Below are 24,159 nucleotides of genomic sequence, written 5' to 3' on the forward strand. Positions count from 1 at the left end.
ACAGTATGATACCAATACAATGTATTATATATAGAAATAGTACACATATCAGAATACTATAGGATAAAGATTGTATACTGCATTATCTAGATTGTTCTCTTGTATACAGATTAGTTACATCTATACTAGCTAAAATGCCATTAACAATATGTTATAGAATATCTTTTGTTACATGTCATACATTGACTATTAATCAGTATATAGTGTATACATATTATCTATAATATGTTTGTAGTAGATAGCTACTATATATTATCTCCATACTATATAGTATCCGTGGGGTATAAGTTACATAATATTTACATATGAGTTATTACATTATTTACTTTATATAGTCTATACTTTTTATATACAGCCTTTACCTGTATTGTTCACAGTGTATAAAAATGAGTTTGTTCTAAAATACATTATCTAATTGAATTACAGACAATATATGTACACTACATTGTCTAAAACTGTAAACTCTAAACTGTACATCATCTAACATATAGTAAATACAGAATATAATATATGTTGTGAATATTGTATGTTACATATACTGCGTATTATATATACTACATCTAATATTCTGTAGTACAGCATACAATATCTGTCATGTGTTTTAGGTGAATTATCATATATCTCATACCTTTACATATCTCTATTATATATATAAAATTAAAAATAAAAAAAAATGTAAAAAAAAAAAGGTAAAAAATAATGAAAAAACCCCCACAACTGTAAAAAACCACCACAATGTAAAAAAGCCCTGCCCCTAGATCAGGTTCCTCACAGCCCCATCCAGTATGGCCTTGAATCTTTCCAGGGATGGGGCATCCACAAGTTCTCCGGGCAGCCTGTGCCAGTGTCTCACCACCCTCACAGTAAAGAAATTTCTTCCTTATATCTAATCTAAATCTACCCTCTTCCAGTTTAAAGCCATTGCTTGTTCCATCACTACATGCCCTTGTCAAAAGTCCCTCTCGAGGTCCAGTCCTGCAAAGCTCCTCCAAAAGCTTGTTGAACTCAGGGAGACGAGGCTCATTTCAGCCCAGGGCTTGAGGGCAGCTGCTGGGGGTGACGCCCTCCAGCACCCCAAAGCAGCTGGATCCGGAGCCGCCTTCCGGCAACGCCTGGTTTTGCTCCGGGAGCAATAGGAACTGAAAACGCTCAGCCAAAATACCCTCCACGCGACGAGCCCTGAGCTGCCAGCAGATGGAGCAGCCTCCCCAAGTACCTCCTCCACCGCTATGTTTTCATCAGGACTCTTTTTTTTTTTTTTTCTTCTTTTTTTTTTTTTCTCCCCCTTTTTCTCTTTCTTTCATTTTCTACAGGAATTCATTATGATAAATGCTTTATCAGTGAATTCCGAAAGAATTAACAGTGATTTGCACTTACTTTAAGGAGTTGCTGATAATTCTAATGGAACGAGAAATTAGGGTATTTATATGTCTCCCAACACTCTTATTTCGGGGGGCGGGGGGGTGGGGAGTGAGGAGTGGCAGGTTCACACAGAAATGCTGAAAGACAATCTGATTCCTCTGGGAGAATCTCTCAGAGACAGCTGAGCAGGAAAAGTGGTTACCAGGCCTCTATTTCTGCAGACTTAGAGTGACCTCTGATGTCATCAGCTCAGCAAAAGCCCTCCACAGGCATAAATCTACCGCTTTTCCAAACAAGTTCTGTAAGGGGAGGTGTCAATCTGGCCAGCAGCAACAGGAGTATAATTAAAGGATAGTTGATCGCTCATCTCATCCTAACAGGCTAACCTGCTCTTTGTCCACATGACTGGACAAACACTCATCGCTGCAAGGGTCTGAGCAGCCTCAAACACACGCCCTTCTTCACCCTCCGAAACCACAGAGGTTTTCCTCTCCACCCTGTGCTACTCAAAAAGGGTGGGATGGACAGTACTTGCTCCTAGATGAGAGATGAATTAATTTTTCTCCTTTTAAACATACATATACACCTGCTGTAGACAAAAATGTTCCCTTGCAGCAGAAACAGGCTACAGCACAGGGAAAGCAGGCGCCTCCTTCTAGGCTGTACAGTTCTTGAGATACAGTGAAAATGGAGCTCTTGACAAACTGAATCCAACAAGATGCTGTGTTACAGATACTGCTGGTATTTCTCACTCAGCTTAGCTCACTGCAGTTGGATCCTGCATCCAGGAATTCCCCATCCTGCATTCCCCACTGCCTTGTGTCTCCTGTGCCTTGTCTTCTTCTATTTGACTGTCAAAGGGTTGCAAGCAAGGAAAGGTCAAATTTCAGAGAGGAAATCCATTTGTCAGAGAGCTTTGAATGCACAGGGCCAGCACTCTGACTTTGGTTATCAACGATTAAATCCTTGGCCTTGGATAAAAAGAGTAAAGCATGGTCGATACCAGTGCCATGGGAAAAAAAAAAAACACCTTCTCAAGTTTTGTATATCTTCTATCCATTCAGTCTTGAAATAAGCAATGGCAGAAAGGGCGGATAACATCTAGGGTACACTGCGTGTTCTCTATTATACCCGTGGATTGCATATCTATGGGAGTATTCTTTGATGATAGACACTGGAGATCTAGTACTGGTACAACTGCTGGGATGGGTTTTGTAACATCTCTGGTACAGTGATGGGACCAAAGAAGTAACCTTTTGCCCTCCGAGATGCAAAGTCCCTGTTCTTACCCTTCGGCGAAGCCGACCAAAAATCCTGCTGAGGTATCCATTTCTCACAAGACTGCCATCGAGTGAATGATAAATTTAAACGAGGACCTGGCTGCGTGCACTGATGATCCCATGCCCAAACTGAAACACTAACAACCAAAAGGACCGCATGTTTAGGAGAGAATAAACACACAAGCAGCATCACCTTGTCTTCAGGACAAACTTTATTAATGTTTTGCTTTAACAAACATTGCAGTATGAAGGCATTGGTTCTTTAAGTTTCCCAACGCATGGCACAGACAAAAGGAAAAGTAACAGACTCAGAGGCAAATTCAGCATGTAAATGACAGAGTAACAGAAGAGGCATGTGTTAACTGATATAGCTGCTAGACCATCAATTAGAAGACATTTTGCAAGCAACAGTCTACATTTCTTTGCATTGAAGTAAAAACATATTTTTGGATCAAGAAAATTAACTTTTTTTTTTAGATTTTTTTCAAATGTTCCTTTATATCACAAATGTCAGCGTAAGGCAAATCTTGGGATGAATCATATGATAAAAACCCCTGTTCCCCGAGAAAATAGATCAACATACTCTGTTAAGTTTGTCATTTTAAAAGCAAAGCTGGCATGCACTGCATATAGGGAAAAGTATCTTTTTTTTTTTTAATATATTTTTATTCAAGTGCCTAAAGCAGAACAGTGTTAATTCACAGAGGCTTTCTCAGTGCTTTATAGAAAGTCTGACAATCAGCTGCAGTGAATGTGTGACCCATTATTTCAGACTATGTCTCAAACATCCCCTTTGGATGTCTGTACAGAAGGAAACCCATTCATCATAAGAACAGTCACCAGCCCGAGGAATATCGTGCCTAATGGTAGGGATGAGCACCTTCAGACATAAGAGAAACAACGATCAAGCAGAGCCTGATATTTTGTATGCAAACATCAGCACCAAAGGGTTGCTATTCCCTTTAAGCCACCTACTACAAACACATTTTGGGTTTAAATCAAAATCCTTGGCACAAATTCCTGTGGGCTGATTCTTGGTCTGATGCTTGCTCCTCTACAAAACCACCTCCCTCCATTCCTGCAGCTCCAGCAAGAGTGTTGGAGACTGCATCAAGGGGCATGGGTCCAGCCTCAACTACTAACTCAGCTGAAGAAATCATGCTGCCGAACTATACTCACTTTATGACTAGTGAAAAACCCCAACAACTCAAATAAAAACCCACCTGAAGAAAGATAGATAGAGATGCGGCTGCACATTGTCTTGCAAGGACTTAAACTCTTACGTTTCCCTGCTTTACATTTCCTACCTGGGATTTGTGCTTTGCTGCTGCATCCTTGGGCATGGTTCACGGTTTCAAAGACTCACTGGTTCAAGGACCAAGGTTAAATGAAAAGTGCAATGAAATTACTGTTAGAGGTTAGAGTGAGTCTAATGTGAGACATCTTTGCAGTTATTTTTTTAACTATTGGTCAGTCTTCACAAGGAGTTTAAGGAGTCTTTGTCTCCTTGCTGTTCTGTCACACCTTGAAAGCTACCTCCTTGAGATCTTCTCCAGTGGTAGTGTCACCCAGGTTAAAACAGCACAGGAGCCAGCACACTCTTCTGATCCAACCACAAGCCAACATGCTGGAGCCGCATATAGGGAGATATGAGGCTGCCTTTCTAGGAGCTGTACTCTCAGTGAAATCTGGGGCTTTTCTCATTTTCCTTTCTAATCCTTGTTTGTCCTGACACCCTTTGGAATTAACCTGCAGCTGACAGCAGCCATCAACTGCCGTGGCCAGTGCTAGGTGCGTTAGAGCCACATTTGACTTGCTGTTTTGCCAGCAGACAATTTACCACCAAACATAAACCCCAAACACATCACCTGGCATAAACCCAGATCACAGGAGAACAAAGGTATGTCTTGCCTTATTTTTACTTCCCCCCCGCCCTTTTCTTTTCTTTTTTTTTGGCCAGCTAGTAAATAGCTATTTTGGGATTCATGCATATTTGGGCGGAGGGGGGAGAAGAATAGAATCAATTACTTCAGTTAAAATGAACAAATTCTTATCAGCAGCATTTCAAAACAGTTTGTAGCACATCACACCCTGGACACAGGTTGCCTGCTCTTCCACTGAGTGTATTGTCTATTGCTCTTAGTTACAGGACGGTTGGGAAATGTATGTGAAACCCTTTTGTTCCTTTTCTAAAAATTTCAGTGCAGCATTTGCCAGCAGAACAATTGACATATGGTGAGACATTCTTATCCAAATAACTGTTAATTGCATTTAAAAAAAAAAATAATTAAAAAAAAATCATGCATATGCAGTAGAAAATATAATGAGGGCTCACACAAGATACGGTGTGAAGTTGTTAAAGCTGGGAGCCATATTTAAAGATGCCTTGAATGCAGAACGTCTGTTATCCTCCATCACTCGAGGAAACATCTGTTGCCTACCCACACCCGAAGGTCATACTTACAGCACTGATTCTGAGGTGTGCCAAGCTAACTGGAAAAGAGCGGGAATGATCTGGGGGGCTGGCTGTTCAAGGTGCGTTATTGGTGTATAGGACCCACAGTGGGACATGGTGCGGAATAGGCTGCTCATAGTTTAGCTTTGTTGCACCAGGGCTGCAAAGGGCAGAGCCAAGGGCAATCCCGAGGCATCAGGATCTAGTATCAGCAAACTCTGCTTCCACCAGGTACCCAAGGGAGTCCGGCCAGCGCCTCTTCTAGCAACCAGGGTTTGTGCACTGTGACTGCTTTGTGCTTGCGGGTGCTGGCAGCAGTTGCCAATCAACAAGCTTGAAGGCGGGCAACACGCAGGGCTGTCTCTATGAATATTTCTGAGATTTTGGAGCATCTAGTCTTTCAAATCCCTAGCACAAGGAGTGCAGTTGTTTATCAGTGTGTGAGGATTATAATCCTTTGTGGCAGTTCATGTTCTCAAAGCAAATCTCCATTTATATCCTAGGGTTTTAAAAGAAAGCAGGGGAGGAGGAGAATGAGCTGGCTCCCACAGGTTGACTGCAGACAGTATCATAACTGAGAAAGAAGATAAAGATACCAGGAAAGGTGTGAGCCTGGAAACAGGCTACTGGTGATATGATGCAGGAGCAAACGAGACCCAATATAAGACAGGGACTCATGGTTCAGAAGAAACTGTTGTAATTGCAGGGGTAATTGCAAAACATTGTTAGAACTGGGAAGTTATATTTCTTTCCAACAAGCTTATAGAACGAAATGCAACGAAGAACAAAGAGAAATTAAAGCAAAGAATCATTTCCCCAAAGCTCCCTCCCTCCCAACCCGCGGAGCATCTCTGTATGCTCTTTTCTGCCAAGAATGATGCCATAGGATGTCAGTGCCTGCCCGCTGGGTTTCCTCGGGTCTCTCCTCTCCTGCATCCTTCCTTCGCCACAGCAGGGGAGGGGAAAAAAAAAAAAAAAAAAGGAAAATTTCAAATGTTTGCACAGAACCCAGGTCTCATCTTTCTAGCACAGACACTTACAGTTTCTCTTTCTGTGACACACATAGCACATGTCTAGCCGCTAGTATCTTTATAGCAAATTCACTGCGCTCATTAGGGTTTCCTGCTTTTCCAAACACTGTGCTACCTAGGTTGATATCAGAGACCTCCAGCTCTGGTGAGTGCTTTGGTGCTAGACCACAGAACTTTCGTGTTAAAAACAACACATCAAAACACAAAACATAGTAAGCAAAGGGATCTCCTCGGCTCTGAAAGACCCTAGCAAGACCCTTTGAAGTTTTACAGGCTGCTCAATCCTCCCGCAACCCACCTCTTGCAATTAAAACAGCGGCAACAGGGTTGAGAGGACTTTTATAGAGAGCTGCAAAGGATTCAATGCCTGCTTCTAATCCTGCACATGCCATTAAAATGCTGAGCAAGGCATAGTGTGCCCCAGCTCGGGCCCCTTTGCCTCAGAAAGGTGCTAGCACAGCCAGGCCTTGCAGTGGAATTTAGGGGATTTATTAATTGATTGTTTATTGTGGTATTATTCCTGCGAACTCTGCCTTCATAAAGTAAAAACAACTCCGAAACATTCACAGATATTCATTTCCATGGGAAAATGTGGCATGAAACACAGACTTCCTACAGACTGCATGAAAGCAGTAATAACTGTCAGATACACTTTTTAAACTGAGGAAGGTTATTAACCTTTCTATGTATTTTTAACAGCAAGGATTTAATTAGCTCCTCTTTCCTTTTTGACTTAAGAGAACATACAACCAGAAGCTAGGGAAGGGGGAAGGAGGAGCTATGGAAGCTGTATTTTAATAGCCAGGGCACCTTCAAGCTTTGCTTCAGTACTTTTTACCAGGGACCCCCATCAGACCTATTTCTCACTCCAGCAGTACAGCAGCACATCTTCTATAAGCTGACAAGGACAAAGGGCTATGCTCAGTAATAAGACCTTGTATTTTAAATCTCTGTGATACAGCTGCCGCCTTGTAAAGCCACTATATTTGGCCTTGAGCTACATGAAAGCCCATTACAAGCATAAATAATGCATCTTGCTGTATATGATATTGGCATCTCACGATAAACCTATGCCAAAGGAAGTGATGTGTATTAACACTTAAGAACTACTGTTGAGGGAGAAATGGCCACTGCTTCTTGTAATTGGGGATGAGTCTCGGACTTCTGTCTCGCTAACAAATTACTAATTTTTATCTAAAGGTGAGGCTGTTTATGCCTATGACAAACTCTACGGCAACAACCACCATTGCACACTCCTGCCACAGCACTATCACTTAGCGTATAAAGCCATAAAAAGCTCCAAAAGACAGCAGAGCTCCAGAAGGCAGCTTGCTGACTTCGCCTTGTTTTTCAGTGGTATTCCCACAAGTGACGTTAGGCATCAGAGAGCCAAAGGCAATAAACCCCTCATGACGTGAACCTGTTGTTCCCAGAATACAGATCGTACAGAACTGAGCTTTGTATAAATTGCCTGTCATTTTCCTAAGCAATGCCAAAAACTGTTCACTGGGTTACTCTTCTGTTCCTTATCTTGGTGCTGTCTTGCCTTCTGATGATCTAAGCCTGTGCACTGTCTAAATCCATTACAATTGCAGATTGCTACTATAATATTTACTTGACAAAGCAAGTCTACTGGATATTTTTAATTTTTGGTATAATATGAGCCATATTAGACAATTTATTTTCCTTTGTATTCTGTCTTCATCTTCTTTTTTTTTTTTTTTTTTTTGTAAGTTCTAACTTTGATTAAGTTCATTTTTAAAGCAAGTTTTCAAATAGAAACTGAATGGAAAGCGGGGGCAAAAAATAGCCATAGAGATTTTACCTGTTACTTAAGTCTCCCGCTCTGTTTCCATAGGATCATTTATACTTTCAACTTGACTATTCATTTCAGCTGAAAATAAAACAAGACAGTCATCAAATTCTATTCATGATACTTGTTAAAATTATCACATCAAATAGTAACCGCTTCAGACCCAAATGGGACACTTATTGCATTAAAAATTCTACATCGTAAATTCACAAAAAGGTCTCTTAGGCCAGCTGTCTTAACCTGCAGCTCCATGGAAACCCCAACAAGCAGTCCTGCCAGGGTGTAGGCTTCAGCATCGCTAGAAATGCAAGCCTCTGGATTTTTTTCCCCTGTGGTCCACATCCATCCACTTTGGTGCCCGACCAAGGTGCCCAGCTGAAGAGCTCAATGACCCTCCTTGGCATCTGTAGACCACAGGCAGAGATACAAGTATCTCCAAAGGGTGATTTAGAGTTCTGGTGGGCTAAGTGGTCTTGACCCACTGATTTGAACATCCACAGGCCTCTGACAATGTCCCTGGCAGGACTCAGGGCTGAGCTGCAGGCTGAACGTGGATCCATCTCCAGTTATAGAGATGCTGCCACTGCCTCTGGATATCCTTGAACTGCAAATTGCTGGAGCCTGGGAGGGGATTCAGGGGCAACATCACTATACTACTACACATACTAGTTCACATGCGCACTGTCCATTTACAAAATTTTTTTTTCCTTTAAAATTACTAAAAAAGAAGAAATAATTTAAATAGAAGGCTTAAACTCATTTCAGCATGACCTTTGTCAAAAAAAAAATCTAAACTATGGAGCTGTGATTGGTCCTATCTAGGCTAAGTATAAAAGGGTTACAGCACATGCATTTTTAAGATTAGTATTTGTTCTGTAATTAATTTGAATGAAGCTATTTATATTAAGACTTTTTTTCTTTCTTTAATCTTACTTTATGTTGTGGTATCAACTGCAGATTATGAGTCATTTGACATGGGTGACAGGGAAAAATGTCAAACTTGAATGGGAGATTTGTAAACTAAGGGAAGATGGAAGGAGGGAGGGGAAAGAAGCAAAAAATCATTAACTATGCTACTTCTAGCCAGGCAATATGATCTTTTTCTAAGTCAATATCATGTCAATACACCTGTTAGGGTTTTGATGAATTATTTGTAAATTATTCACCATCCATATGCAGAACAGATACCATAATGGCTTCCAGGATGTATGCAATGAATAATAAGAAAAGTATCCGCTCCTGATTACGGAGCTCTGATGCACACCACATTTAGCAAATGCTGTGTTCTTTACACGTATTTGCATAGCAAAGACAGGATGCTTAATAAAAAATCATTAAGGGAAGACTGCTGTGCACTGATGACAGCAGCTTTTCTCAGCCTCATTATGCCGGCCACTTTCACTGGTTGGATTTTCTGAAAATACCATAAAACTTCACTCACATTTTACAGAGATCTCCTGCAAAATAAAGCTTGATTTGAAACTTATGCTTAGGCTTTGTCAGCGTCCCAGATGAGTAAGTCTCCTTCCCCTTCCTTTTATTATGGCTATGAGCAGTTGACCCCCGTCATGCTGACAACACTTCACATAGAAGGGGGGCAAATCACAAACCACCTGGGAATGATTTAAGGGCAATGTGAAAGCACAGGTAAGCCCCAGCAGGGATGCAGAGCCCCTGCCAGCAGGGAAGCAAGAGGAATCACTGCATCCCACTATTCTGCAGTGGAAATGGCTGCCAGGCATCCTGCATCATCAGTGCAAAAAGCATCCACCATGCACACTGCAGCAGAGAGGTGGCTCGCACGCGCTAAGGCACCGGTGGGTTTTGCCATTAGCTTTTTCCTATGTGTTTGTGACTAAGTTTGGCTCTTTGCATTAATGCTGGTAGCGACAGGAAGGTCTAACTGAAGGATAAGCTTCTGTAGACCACTGGGTGAACCTGAACAACAAATGTCACTAAGAGGCCACCTACACAATCCTCTATATTTAGCTGGAAAATAACACGGGAGCAAAGCATCTACTGCAAGAGCAGATGGAAAAGCTGCCACTGGCAGTAGGGATGTGACTCATGGCCCTCACTGCCTCCCAGCAAGAGTTAGTGTCAGAAAGATGCCATTAGCCCTGGGCACATTACATCTGATCACATCACAAGCCAAAACTGGCCTTCTCCCCACTAAACAATGTTTTTAGAGGTGTTAAACTGCTAACTTATGTTAGTGGTCTTTTTGTACCTACACTAATACACTACAATACCCAGCAGATCAGTGAAGCATCAAAAGTGCAGAGAGGCTGCGCATCTCCTAAATTCAGTTTTACCTGCTCCCCCTTCTGCAGCTTCACATGGGGCTTTTTATGCCTGAAATACACATTTCTGTGCAATGGAAAAGGACATTCCTCTGCATTCTCCCTGTCTCTTTGGCCTGTTGGGGAGGACCTGTTGGCATCTCCTCTCTCAATTTGTGAGCTGCTTAGCAGCATTCAAATTATGACCAGGGAAGGATTTCCCCTCAAAAACTAGCAACTTCTGTGCAAGAGGAGAAGAAATAACCCAGCAAATAGTTCACATCCATCAAAGTGCTGCAGTTGCTGCTGACCCAGTGGATGTGCATCGGCAGCAAGGCATCCTGCCTCTCCCCTACAAGAAAGCTATGTGCTTAAAGGTCAGCTAGCCAGGAGTCACAGCATAGCATCTAACTAGAGAAGACAGGCAAACAGGAGACTGGAAAACCAAATTTAGAGTCATCTGCGAGAGAGCGAGCGCATTTCTCCACCTCAGGATATCATGCTACAGAACTGGATGGCAGGTGACACCAAATTATTACCGTCTTGGTTTAAACAGGAGCTCGGGCAGACTCTTTACTTGCAAACATAACCTATTTCTTCAGTCACTTCCTAAACAATGTTTCCCCCTTGCATCCACATAACTTGACTATAGCACATTCAGCTGTAGCTCCAGACTGCCAAGAAAGAAAATCACCTATCTTGAATTCAACCCACTGTGCAAGGATGAAACACATGCACCTGTTTACTTGGTAGTTACTTGTTTCTTGGATATTACATCAACACCATAAAAAGTATGAGGGTGTTAGCTGTTGAGATCTTGCTTTTATATTGCTTTGGTGAATCACATGAAAGTCAGATTGCTGATGGTGCATTCATCAGCCTGCTCAAGCTTATTAAAACAAAAGGGAAATTTCAGGTTTGACACTGCCTTAATCTTTTTATTTTCTCCCATTGTGTCAGCAAGTCAGGATGCTGCTTTCCACAGGCTTGAAATAAAAAAGGTAAATGAGTAGCCCCCTTATGAAAGGACTGAAGAGTTTGATCTGCCTAAAACCAGCTGGAAACTAATATCTACTTTAGTAACCTTTAAAGCTTTGGAGGTGTAAAAAAAAAGCAAAAAAAAAAAAAAAGCAAAAAAGAAGAATAAAAAAGGCTGCTGGCAGGGAAACACCATCTAGGAAACCAATCACCAAAGGTGGGGTTTGTCATCATTAAAATACGTTAATCAGGAAATCTGTCCTGAGTACAAGAAATCTAATATCCAGAGGTCTTTGCTCTGGTGGCTGATGGAGATTGCGAGTAGCAACCTTTATCTCTGTATACACGTCCCTGTGCAGGCTTACGTGCCCATCCTCTGACAGCTTTCCTGATGGAGAATCGTGCCCAGCTTTCAAATAATAGTAATTTCACTATTACCACCCTACCCACTAGATGAACCAATATTGAGATCCACCTACGCTGTCTGAACTCTCTGCATTTCTAAAGGACTTTTTGCTGTGGCATGGTACATGAAATTAAAACACAAGAGCTGGGCTGCCAAGGGGTACCTGATGATATATGCTTGTGCTTTCAGCTGTGAAACAATGAGCTCTCCTGGGGTGGAAGGAAGGGGACCAGAGAAAAAATAGGCAATTTACATAAAAATTACTGTCAAAGGGAACCTCTTTTTTTCTTTTCCTTTTTTTTTTTTTTTTAATCTGAACTAGTACCCAGTACATCTAAAAATTTTAGGGCTTTTTTTTTTTTTTTTTTCAGCAAAACTTAACCATTCAGATAAAACAGAGTGTGAGGAGTTTGATCCTTCCTCTGTTCTGATTTTCTTAGACAAGCAATACAAGAAAAACCACTCTGTAACATGATTCCAACAGCAACTTAGGCTGCAGAGACAGTAAGACTTCCCTGAACAGCAGAACACTTTTCTGCAGCCATAGCAAATACTCTTTTCCTGTCCTTGCATATAACTTAGAAAGAAAAGGAAGTTACAGGATGACTTATAAGTAGATGACCTTACCTTTTTACCTTGGCAAAAACCAAAGAAACCTAACATGATTGTAATTTTAGAAGCTGTGCACAAAGGCATGCCTTATAAGAACTATACAATTGCTTTCCTTTCCAGCAGGAAGTCTCTTAAGATACTCTTTTAGCAAATTTTGATTTGTTTTCACTAAGTAGCCTAGACCATTCCAGGGATTCAAAATTTGAATATTTTAATGTGACTACAAGTTTTTGGTTGGTTTGTTCAGGGGATGAGGAGAGAAGGCTGCTTTGGCTTTATTCTGCACATTTACCAGTAATAGCAAAATCTCCAGTATTTTTTAAAAAGAAAATTCATTATGCCTGCTTTCTTTTCCTGTTCTTGAAAAAACTTCCCTACAGGCCAGTATCTAAATCAGTCACTGATTCAAATGGTGCAGCATGATCTGGCATCAAAGAAAGTAAATCAGCATTAGATTCTTTGTGTAACTAATACAAAAAAGAATATAATTATTTTGTTTTTGAGATGTAAAAAAAAAAATGCCTTGAATTTATACTACAATTCTGAAGAGGTTAAAGGAGGAAACAAAAATCAGTCTTTACTATGATAATAAAACAGGGACTGGAACTCCAATTCCGAAAGCACTGCCTTTTGGAATAGTAAAGAGGGCCTTTTTGGGTAAAAAGCAAGAAAGTCCCTTATGTAGCTTTGTTAAGTTGCAAGAGCCTATCTAAAGGAGCGATAAAGGGTTTGCCTCACCAAAACCTACACATCGGGACTCTGATTCCTTCCAGTATTTCTTTACACACAGGAAGAGTCTAGAAAGCCAACTTTTTTTGTTTACTAATATGTCAGGCACTGCAGAGCTGACGCAGCATCCTGGTACAGAGCCTGTGCCAGGACTTTGCCAGATGACAGCTGGATCATCTGCTCATGGAGGTCTGTAACAAAAAAATTTCATTTCCCAATCAGGAGATTTGGGTTGATAATGTCCATAAACCTGACTGCAACTGCTGTTGGGTCACCAGATCATGACATTTTTATCAACGGCAAATGTTCTAGACAGACAACTTCCATCTGCTATGAGACTGAGCTATGCAGGGACTCTGAAGGAGGAGGAGGAAAGGAAATCAGCTCCAAGCTAGAAGGAGGCCAACATACGAGTTTCAGAGTGGTTATACAGTCAATGCTTGCCCCATGATGGTGTTGGGCACTAGCATAGAAATTTTCAAAATACTATCTTCTGACTCCTGTCTGAAACCACACACATCTTGGCCAATTCGATATCCAGACCAAAATTACAGTGGGCCTAAAATATTGTTTAGTTAAAAGGCAAGTGGATTGAACACACTAGTCAACTAGAAAAGCAGCACTATGGCACTGAAAGTTACTTCCACCAAAATTCCAAGACAGCAGAGATTGTGTAAACTCTCAAGAAGACTGGAGGTTATCAATATAACTCCTAGTTTTTGGGGGCGGTGTACAAACAAACCACAGAAAGGCATACTATGTATCCACTTCAGGACAATTAAAATATTAGATAAACATACCATCCTTATTTGAAATGCCTGCTACTTCACATGCAAGGTCAGCTTTCATAGGCTCCGCAGAAGCTTCCTCTTTCTCTTGCATCCCTATAAGACAAGCCAAAGAAGAACAAAAATCAGTTCTTACAGTACTGGATTTATGTATAATTCTCAGACTACATATGCCTGGTTTTTTTTCTTTTTCTTCTGGTATGCTCTTACCTTTACAGCTTCTGCTGCTATATAGTGGCAGCCATTAGAGAAAAGGGCAGAGGATACAGGGGGAGGAAATAGTTTGAAAATAATTGCTTGAATATTTGTAGCAATCTGCACTGTTTTCTAACTGGGATTGTTAAAACCACATCATGGTGTGTGCTTCTGTCTCCCTGTCATTCTCTTCTCATCATTTTTGAAGAATCCCTTCTGCTCATAAAATGCAATATATGACGGGGACTTAATCACACTTACAAAGTTTCTCTAGCTCACAGAATAAAAATAGAGTGAGAGTTCAAATATACCAGGTAGTCAGACACAAACTAGAATTTGAATTTAGGAAAATGTATTTTATCGCTGTAACTCAACATTTTTATCTCTTCTGCCTCAGGCTTGTCTGGAAGCTTAGATTCGATCTCCTAACAATATTTGAAATGGGAAGAAAAAAAAAAGGTTTTGCTGTTTCATATACAGTTCTCCTAATATTCTGCCATTTAGAGTGCTGAGAAGTCAATTTTTAGTTAATTTCCACCACACTACTTCTCTACTTTTCTGGCTGCTGTAAAGCCTGTTGCACCAGGCTACTGGCTGCTAAGTGATCCAGATATTTGGATTTTATTATGAGACAGCAAAGTGTAGCAAGGATCGAGGCATCTCAAAAATGGTTTACTCAAGCTGAAATCATTTACCTCTCCAGAAACAGAGATGAAACATTCACCATCCCTACGTCTCCTTTCTGTGGATAGACATCCACTCTAGACAGAGTGACTTTTTTTTAAAGGCACTTGAGTGCACTACATTTATTTTGTCCATAAACATGTATCTACCACTGAGGTTTTCAGCCAGTTTTCCTTCTAATCGTATCTGCAAGCCAATACACTGTCATGGAGATTTTAGTTTCCTCTGTGCTTGCAATATTGGCAATGCTATTCTCACAGGCAACTTCAAGAGCTCTACCTATGGTCCTAACAAGCATTGAAATGCTAAACCAAGGACCCAGCACATACAGCAATCAACAAAAAATAGCCACCAGAAAGCTCAATTAGCCATCTTGGCAAGCATGGGGGAAAGTGCGATGGATGACTTTACAGTGACGGAGATGTCATCCATCATTTTAGTAGATCTTACTCCTGCTGCAGAAATCCTTCAGTGGATTGTTGTATCACTCAGCTCCACCTCTTCCTCACTGATTGAAAATAATCTTCTCGTACAAACCAACAAACAAAATGTCTGTAAACATCTGTGTCTGTGAACCCTGCATGTCAGCAAATGCCTGAGATGCCCCCTTCGCAGGCGCGTCAAATTCCTGACGCTTCTCTGGGGAATTCAGGAGAGTGAGTGTGGTTTTCTCCCGAGGTTTCTTATGCACCAACAGGCCTAAGCTTTCCCCAGCACTTTCCCACAGCTCTTTTTTGTTCACACAAAGGATAAACCCAGGTCACTCCATCGCGGAAGCATGTGCACATGCCAGGAACTTGTCAAGTACAAGACTGAGAAGGTATGTTCAAAATCCCTGCCTGACAACTTCTAGCAAAATCAATATGAAATTTGGGTGACTATGAAAGCATCAATTAATCAAGGAAGAGACACTGAAATTCAGGTTGTGCTACATTTTGATTAGCTGGTCGAAGCAGCTCTATGAAAAGCAAAATTTTGGAAAATCAACTGTCCCACCACAAGTGCAGCCTCCAGTGGATGCAACTCTTCCCATCAAGACACTCAGATGCCTGATGTAAGAATTTGAGATCCCTGCTAAATTCCAATGCACTCCAACTGGCAGCTGATGCCTCTGAGTCCAACTTTAGCTCCTGTAAACCACCATCTATTAACCAAGTAAAGCAGATACAGTATGAAAGGTTACATCTTGGCTCCCAGTTTCTCTAACAGCTAGAGATAGTCACTCCCCTGTTGTCAGCTCCTACAGACACCCACGTGAAGTTCCCAGACCCTATCCCAAGATCTCCCATTAACTAGCCGACACACATGGCTTCACCATGCTGCCGAAAGGTTTCTCACTTTCAGTTTCAGAAATCTCTCATGCGGCTGACAAGTGCAAAGGATTATTGGCATGGTGCTAGCTGAAGACAGAGCCTAATTAAGGAGAAGACATTTTGTGCATACGTATGTGTGCACACATGTGCACATGTGCTAATTAGGGCTGCTGTTGCAGGGATGAAAGCAGAAAATGTCAAGGACCCTCAATACCACAAGATACAGATTCGCCACTCAGGGTGGGCAGCCCTAGAGAGAGGCTGGAAAAAGTAACAATTGCAGCAGTAAATTTGCAAAATTATTTTTTGAGAGGTTTAGGGCCATAAACATTGTCAGAAGAGCACTAATGCATGTTCTGCTTTCTCATCTTCTTTCTAACTCTAAATAGCTGACTCCCCGTCCTTTCTAGGAGGGGATTATGGCCACATCAGGTGTTTTTTAAAGTGTATGTTGATTGTTGGGTATTGTCAGTAAGAAAATGATAGTGAGAAGCATCGTTCAGGGACAACCAAGGCAGAAGATATTTTAAACCTTAGCAAAGCCAAGCACCACCACAAACCTTGGGAGGAGGCTTGCACATTACACTATCCCATTTTTGGGAAGACTTTCAAACTCAGTTAATATAAATCTTCATTTCTTCCCTCGCTATTATTGTGGGTGGGGGACAAGAGCATTCACTGTACTGCCATGCACGTGGAAAGGGTATTATCCAAAAAGCTTCTTCCCCACCGTGCAGTAAAACTGAGTGCCACACAAAAAATGAGCCCATTTCACATAAACAGCAGACCTCGATCAATACCAGAACCACCTTGACAACCAATCTATTCTAGAGGCCTCCCCTCACCCCCTTCTTTTGATTGCTCCAGGTTAGAGCACAAACAAGTGAGGTATTTTGGGTCTCTGAGCAGGGGCCAAGAGTTACTGAAGAGAAGGGAGCCTGGGAGATACCATTTTCAATTTCAATTCCCATTTCCAATTGCTGTCCTGCCAGAGCTCGTTACCTGAACCCTTTGCAGGCTGGTTACACAACCAGCCTAGCACCTAGTGACAATAGGCTTTCGGCGCGGGCAAGGATAGCTCCCAGTCTTTTGAAATGCCTAAGACAAATATATACCAGGAAGATAGAAATCTCTGTACTGTCATTTCATCTTTTTTTTTTCTCCTTCATAGTCACAATCTGTCAATAGTTCCACGCAGTTACAGCTAAGACACTGTTCATTCTCTAGAAAAAGGTGGTTCCAGAATCATGTACAATTCACAAGCTTAACATGAAGATGTGGTGGTTGTTGGTATATCAGCATCAATTTTAAAAGAGCCCGAGCACATAGGTCAGACATCTGTTCTCCACATCCCTGATAAATCCTAACAAGTCAAAGTGTAACCCTCCTCCTCCCTTTGCACAAGGTTTACATCTATTTCAAGTGATAAATGCAGACAACTCTGCAGCCTTAGAAGCTGTAAGAAAGAGCAATCCATAAAACTCATTTTTGCCTGATCATCAGCAAGGCTTTGCCATGTACTAAAGAGTGCCTTTTAATCAGGAGAGAGAGGCAGGGTCCTCTCCCAACTAATTCAAAGCACAACCCCAACATAGCCTCCCTGGAATAGATGATTCATTCCTGGAAGGCACCTGAACTGGGTTTCTGCTCTGAGATGCCCACCTTAAGGGAGTTTAATTCTCTTCGCTGCCTATCAAGGGAGCCTGGGCTCTCTTGGCAGAGCCTGGCTTTCGAGACCAGCCTTGGCAGAGTCCTCGGACCGGGTGTGTGTAAGAGATTGTCAGGTGGGCTCTGAATCAGGAATCTGGATTTCTGCTATTAGTTCCTAGCTGGTTATAAGGCCATAGACTAGCTTTAAGACAAACAGAAAAACAGATTTCATGCATACATGAGTTCTGTCAGTGCAATCAGACAACACCAAGATAACTTAAATCTTTAAAATTTCACAATTTTAGAAGTCTTGCAACTAACTGGGAAATCTTGGCCCTAAGATCATGCCGACTATTTGAGGAAGAAAAGGGTTATCAATAATACAGCAGTCCAGACAACTACTTCTATTTTTTACAGGCAAAATGGCAAGGTCATTAGCTACAAGATATTGTTTAGTACCTGTGGCAGCAATGGTAGTGGGAAGACGGTTGGACTAGATGATCTTATAGGTCCCATCCAACCATGTGATTCTATGATTCTATGATTCTATGATTATTCCAGCAACACATCTGCCCAGCAATTTTGGGTGTTGCCACAGGAATTCCAATAAAATACTATCCTGTCCATGGACAATGTATAACCAGGGGAAATTTATTAGTTGTAAAATACTTGTAAAGCAGTTGCTTCTACTCATAGTATATACTTTGAAAAAAATCACCTCTGTCATTATGCAATATGAAAACCACATTGCAGCTATTCTGAACAATCCAGATTTCCCTGATTCATATCCACTGAATAAAATTTATTATTTTGAGTTTAGCTGTAAAATTCCCCCAATTGGGAGACTCTGAGAGACGGGGGCTCGTTAAAATCCCAATTTCTCTGGTTAAAATTTGAAGGCACCATTTTTCATCTGCAGCAACAAAAAAGACAAAGCTCATCTGACCCACAGCTGCATTGTCTTATCTGTCAAAACCAGTACCATTTTTCTTGCTTTGCCAATAGCCAGAGCTGTTTTTTCCTTCTTCCCCGTCATTTCACTGTAGCTCTTTGCTAATGTGACTATCAAGCCTTCATCTAGTTTGTTTACCACTGTATTTTAGTAGCATTGTAAGTAAGTGCTGCTTCACTAAGAATCTTGAGGCTGTCAATGATACAAGGGCTCAGTTTGATTCCTGTTCAACATCTCCATCTAGGATGACTGACCCTTTTAACCAGACCAGATTCTACCATATCAAAGACTTACACTGTCTTCTTGTATGGCTCTACAGGCAAATCCACCCAACCTGCTGCTCGCAGGGCTCTGAAACAAACATAGCAATTGCAGTTTGTCTGTGCTTTGTTACGTTCAAGTCGGCGGGCAGTTTGCTACCCTTCTGCAATGCACAGGTTGAGCACAATAGCGCTGAGTTTGCAGGAATGGAATTGCTGCAAAGATGCCTCTCACTATTCAGTGTGGCTTCATTAACAACAATCATCTCCATCTGTTAAATCAAGAATATTCTACTGTGATCAAAAAAGCCCCCAGCAATTAGGCACCATAGAGATGAAAAGAAAACTCGAGGATGAATATTTTAGAGGAGGGTGTGCTAACTGGGACGCTAGCTTTGCTGGGCTTTTGAAGGCGCTGAGCATCATTTCTTAATGCCACATGTAGGCTGTAGGGATCCATGCTGCAGCCCTTTCATTGTTAAATGGAGTGTTTACCCTCCCTTTTGGCATTATGGCTTTGTCTCCCAGAATAACCCAGTGCAACGAGGCTCCTTGTCCCTCCAGTGTAGCATGCATCATGCCAGCTCTCTCTGTTTGTGCATGCAACTGTACCTAAAGGCATCACACTGCTTCCAGCCACTGTTATTTCCAGCTCAAGCTGAACTGCAATTGTTTTTAACATGATTTAAAAGTGTCTAAGATCTGCTTATCTCTATCCCTTTCCAGCCCTTTATTAAACATACTCTTAGTATATCTCATTATGTCTCCTTTTCCCTAAAGGTGGGAATGGGAGTGCAGTGAGGATTGATATGTTCTATAAGACCCATACAAATTGGGCGCCTCTAAAATAGCTAATGCCCATCAGGAGCTCTTTGTACCTTTTGTCTTTCTGTAACAATAGGATAAACCTGCACACAGCAGGCTCTTGACAAATACAAGAGCATATCATTTTAAGGAAAGCCCTTTATGATTTTTTTATTCTGACAAAGCCTTAGCTATGTAAGAGGCCATGTTGCTGTTTTCCAGACACTCTTTCTGTGAAACCTCTCATCAGAGAAGAAGCCTGCAAGTAGGGAAATGTCTCAAATGGAGCACCCAGAAGCTTTCATCACATTCCTCGATCACTGACTGTTTTACACACATAAAATGATGCCTGCTTGTATTCAAACTAGTAGATCACCTGTCCTGAATGATTTCCAAAGCCCTTGTGCTCTATTTCCCTGCCTACATATGAGGCAGATAGCATGCTCAGCAGTTTCAGTATTATGAAAAGTGAAGGTTTTCTAAATAGATAGAAATGGCATGATTATTTACCTTTCTTTCCCATTCTGTCATTTTTCCTGACACCTTGAATCATTTAAGAAACTCATAAGTGATTTGTTTCAGTTCCTGATCACTAGATTCCTGATCCTAAAAAGCTCCACATATGTGTGGAATTGCAGCACTGGAGAACCCTTTCGTATAGGCTGTAGGAAATCCCCAGGTCTCCTAAGGCTCAGTGTTCTCCAGGGGGAAAAACGTCTGGGCATTCAAAAAGTTTTTTTTTCTAATTCCTCGGCCATGGGACCAAGCCTGCTGAATGACTGCCGGCTGCCAGAATGATACCTGCACCTCCACTCCTGTCAAAACATTATTTTCTCTGCACGCTTACTATGCTCGTCACCACATACCTAGTTTGTCTACAACTGTCCTCACCTGAGCAAGTTGAGGGCAAGTTGAATCCCTCTTTGTGCCAGTAATCTGGGATGAGGACTCGGTCTTTCATTTTGAAGAACAGATCCCAGAGCCCAACGGCTTTAAGAGGCCTTGCTTTCCCCTCCACTGCGAACAACGTAATAGTTCATGCTGCCGCTGGATTTTTCATCGGCACATGCCGTGGCCCATTCAATCTTGCATTCACTGTATTTTCTGAGCATTTAAAATTATTTTGAAGCAACCACAGCAAAGCAATAGAAAGCAAGTAAGTCCTGGATCCCCTAAGTAGGTCAGGATTGTCAGAATGCCACACTATTTCAGAAAAGGGAAAGAAACTTTCTGTTTCCATCCAGAGGAGCTCTTCCAAACAGAAGAGACCACGGCAGTCCTCAGCCCTGAGCAGCTGCATGAGAGCAAACAGAAACAGTATTGAAGGGAAAGAGAAATTGTAAGGAAAGGGTGGGGAGGGAAAGGGCTAGAACCTGAGAGGATTCAAACCACAAATTTCGCAAGAACTGAACATTAGAGAAGTCCTCTCCAAGTGTTCAAAAACTTTCAGACAAGCACCCTTATCTCTTACAAAGTTCCAGCTCCCTGGCTAGAGAGGAGAGGATGATGGGGTGAAAAAGTGCACCATCCACACAAGACAAAAGGAGGCTTTGCCTGAGTTTCTGATAACGTACAGGCGGGACAGTTCACCCTTATGGCTGCAACTATTTATTTCTGGGGTCACTGCTTCTGAAAGAGATTACTTAAAGAGAAGCCCTGGAAAATATTCTCTTCAATTCCTTTTTAAGAAGGCTATTGCCAAATATATAAAGAATGAGCTTCAAAGCAGCAGGGAACAGCAGCATAAGGGTAAATAGGGAGGGTGTATGGATCTACCTGAAAAGCAGGTGAGAGAAAGACTTCTTCCTGTTATTTATCCAGAGACCCCAACCTAAAATTTACAGCTTAAAATAAAGCAGAATACGCACAACAAAGGGACTCACATGAAGTTCAACAAAGTTTTGCTAATAGATGTAACTTTACAGGTATACTGTAATTTTCAAGCATGTTGTGTTACAAAGATACAACAGTCAGCATGAAAAATAAAAATTTTAAAACCCCAAACACCAAAAAACCAAACCTCAATAAAAACTTGGATAAAAGAATTGGTAATTGACAGCATCCAATAACAAAGACCTTACAGATCATAGAATCACAGAATCATAGAATGGTTAGGGTTGGAAGGGACCTTCAAAGGTCTTCTAGTCCAACCCCCCTGCAAGGAGCAGGGACATCTCCAACCAAGTCAGGTTGCTCACAGCCCCATTGAACCTGGCCTTGAATGTTTCCAGGGATGGGGCAGCCACCACCTCTCTGGACAACCTGTGCCAGTGTTCCACCACCTTCATTGTTAAAAATATCTTCCTAATGTCTAATCTAAATCTATCTCCTTCTATTTTGAGACCATTACCCCTAGTCCTGCCACAACAGGTCCTGCTGAAGAGTCTCTCCCTGTCTTTCCTGTAGGCTCCCTTTAGGTACTGGAAGACCACTATAAGGTCTCCCCGGAGCCTCCTCTTCTCCAGGCTGAACAGCCCCAACTCTCTCAGCCTGTCCTCATAGGGGAGGTGCTCCAGCCCTCTTATCATCTTTGTGGCCCTCCTCTGGACCTTTTCCAACAGGTCCATGTCCTTCTTATGTTGGGGGCTCCAGAACTGGACACAGTACTCCAGGTGGGGTCTCACCAGGGCAGAGTAGAGGGGGAGAATCACCTCCCTTGACCTGCTGGCTACGCTATGCTCCCCTTGATGCAGCCCAGAATGTGGTTGGCAAGGGTCCATTGCCGGCTCATGTTGAGCTTCCCATCTACCAGCACTCCCAAGTCCTTCTCCTCAGGGCTGCTCTCAATCCATTCTCTGCCCAGCCTATATTTGTGCCTGGGATTGCCCCGACCCATGTGCAGGACCTTGCACTTGGCCTGGTTGAACTTCATGAGGTTGGCATGGGCCCACCTCTCCAGCCTGTCAAAGTCCCTCTGCATGGCATTCCTCCTCTCCAGCATGTCGACTGATACCAGATAATACTTATCATTTCTTTTTCCCCTACTGACATAAATGTTCAATAATGATAATTTTTCAAAAACAATTTAAAAACAGTAGCCATTTTTCTTTTAACTGAGCTCTGCTCTGACTCCTTCAAGGCCGAAATTTTACAGTCAGCGTTAACTATATGGTGATAAATAAATCTGCTATAAAGGGCTAGTTTTGCTGCTGAGCTCCTTACCTCTTCCAGTTCTCAGGGCTGTCATTTTGGACCTGGATGGTGACTCATCAAAATATAAGAGATGTTTAAATAAAACACTCAGAGGCATACTTGTGTGTATATATTTACGTTCAAGTGCAGTAAGCAATTTTTCAGAAATAAATGGCTGGGAGTTGTTTTCTCTCTGGAAAGAAGGGAACAGCTGAGTGATAGATGGTGGTGCTGGACGTGTTACCGAAGGCAATGTTCCCCATTCCGCTCGGGAAGCCCCATGCAGAGAAGTCATCGCTGAAATCTGGCTTCTGGAGATTCATGCAGCTTTTACCATCCAAGGATATAATAAATGCTGATTGCTGCCTCCATTTCTCTGGTGAAAACCTGGCATCCTCCTCTACAGCAGTGAGTGAGCCAACACCAGCCAGCCTCAAAGGAATGGGAGGGAAAGGAAACATATTGCAAGTGCCATATTACCCCCTAAGCGAGGATGCCATTTTTAATTTCTACTTATAACTAGATGAATAATAATTTCTACATATAACTAGATGAAATTTTACAATGCTGATGTAAAAAAAAAAACAAACTACATCAGAGCAAGGAGTGGTCTAAACAAACCAAGACAAGCCTAGAAGAACAATCTAGCTCCTACTGTGGGCATTTCAGCTCTGTGGTGGCAGTTTCCACATATTTCAGTGGCACAAAAGCTAGCTTTTACCACAGACATTTTGGGGAATGAGGGAGGTGCAGAGCTAGACAGCAATAGCGTGGCTGGTGTTTAACACTAGAAATACGCACCCGTCCTCCTGACACTCACCTCCTCCCACGAAGCTAGGAGTATTTCCAAAACACTGAAAAGCACAATGGAATAGATGAGTCCTATGGGTTGCTTTTAGAAAAAATTCATCCACCAGTCTGGGTGTTATCATCTATATCTTAGGAGTGTATCACCATATGATGAGTGGCTTGGCTGGTACATCCTGGCAAGGCTAAAGATTGGATTTAGATTGCCAAATCAGTGAGGTTTATCTGCTCTATTTCTTGGAGAAATTTTGAAGGCCAAATTCAAAATTCATAGTGTGGGGTAGAAAAAATTTGTCCACAACAGAGCTTCCAGAAAAGCAATTTTGCAGGCCAAAAAAAAAAAAGGAGTGTCAGTACTGGCAGTCATACGCTTGCTTCTCTTCCTTGTGGAGAGTCATTATGCAATGTTTTCTAAAATTGTAAATGTTCTTTCTGGCTCACAATGGGAAACAACACTCATATGCATCACAGAGTGTGAGATAAAATGTGCAGGGCTATTGTTGCCTTTGATTTGTCTTCCCATTTATATCAGCTCTCAGTAAGAATTACACAAAGAGAGAGCTGCAGATTTTTCTTCTCAACTTTTTCACATTTCATCTTTTGTTTGGTTCATAAATTCTAGGGTC

At 41.8% G+C, this 24,159-nt stretch overlaps 1 protein-coding gene across 9 annotated transcripts in view; it reads right to left on the reverse strand.

Moving 5' to 3' along the window:
- Window positions 1-2,836: 2,836 nt before the first annotated feature.
- The window catches only part of MACROD2 (mono-ADP ribosylhydrolase 2), a 924,269-nt gene continuing 902,946 nt past the window's right edge, over window positions 2,837-24,159 (reverse strand). For 8 of the 9 annotated variants that reach the window (XM_086743837.1, XM_086743836.1, XM_086743834.1 and 5 more), the window contains 3 exons: window positions 13,749-13,832; window positions 7,954-8,022; window positions 2,837-6,038 (listed from right to left, as the gene is read on the reverse strand). In XM_086743837.1, coding sequence (XP_086599963.1) covers window positions 7,961-8,022; window positions 13,749-13,832 — 146 coding nt within the window. In that variant the 3' untranslated portion in view covers window positions 2,837-6,038; window positions 7,954-7,960. The remainder of the gene's footprint in view (window positions 6,039-7,953; window positions 8,023-13,748; window positions 13,833-24,159) is intronic. The other variant, XM_086743832.1, reaches the window with a different exon arrangement.

This window comes from Chlamydotis macqueenii, chromosome 3, assembly GCF_036417535.1.
Source record: "Chlamydotis macqueenii isolate bChlMac1 chromosome 3, bChlMac1.mat, whole genome shotgun sequence".
Taxonomy (NCBI): Eukaryota; Metazoa; Chordata; class Aves; order Otidiformes; family Otididae; genus Chlamydotis; species Chlamydotis macqueenii.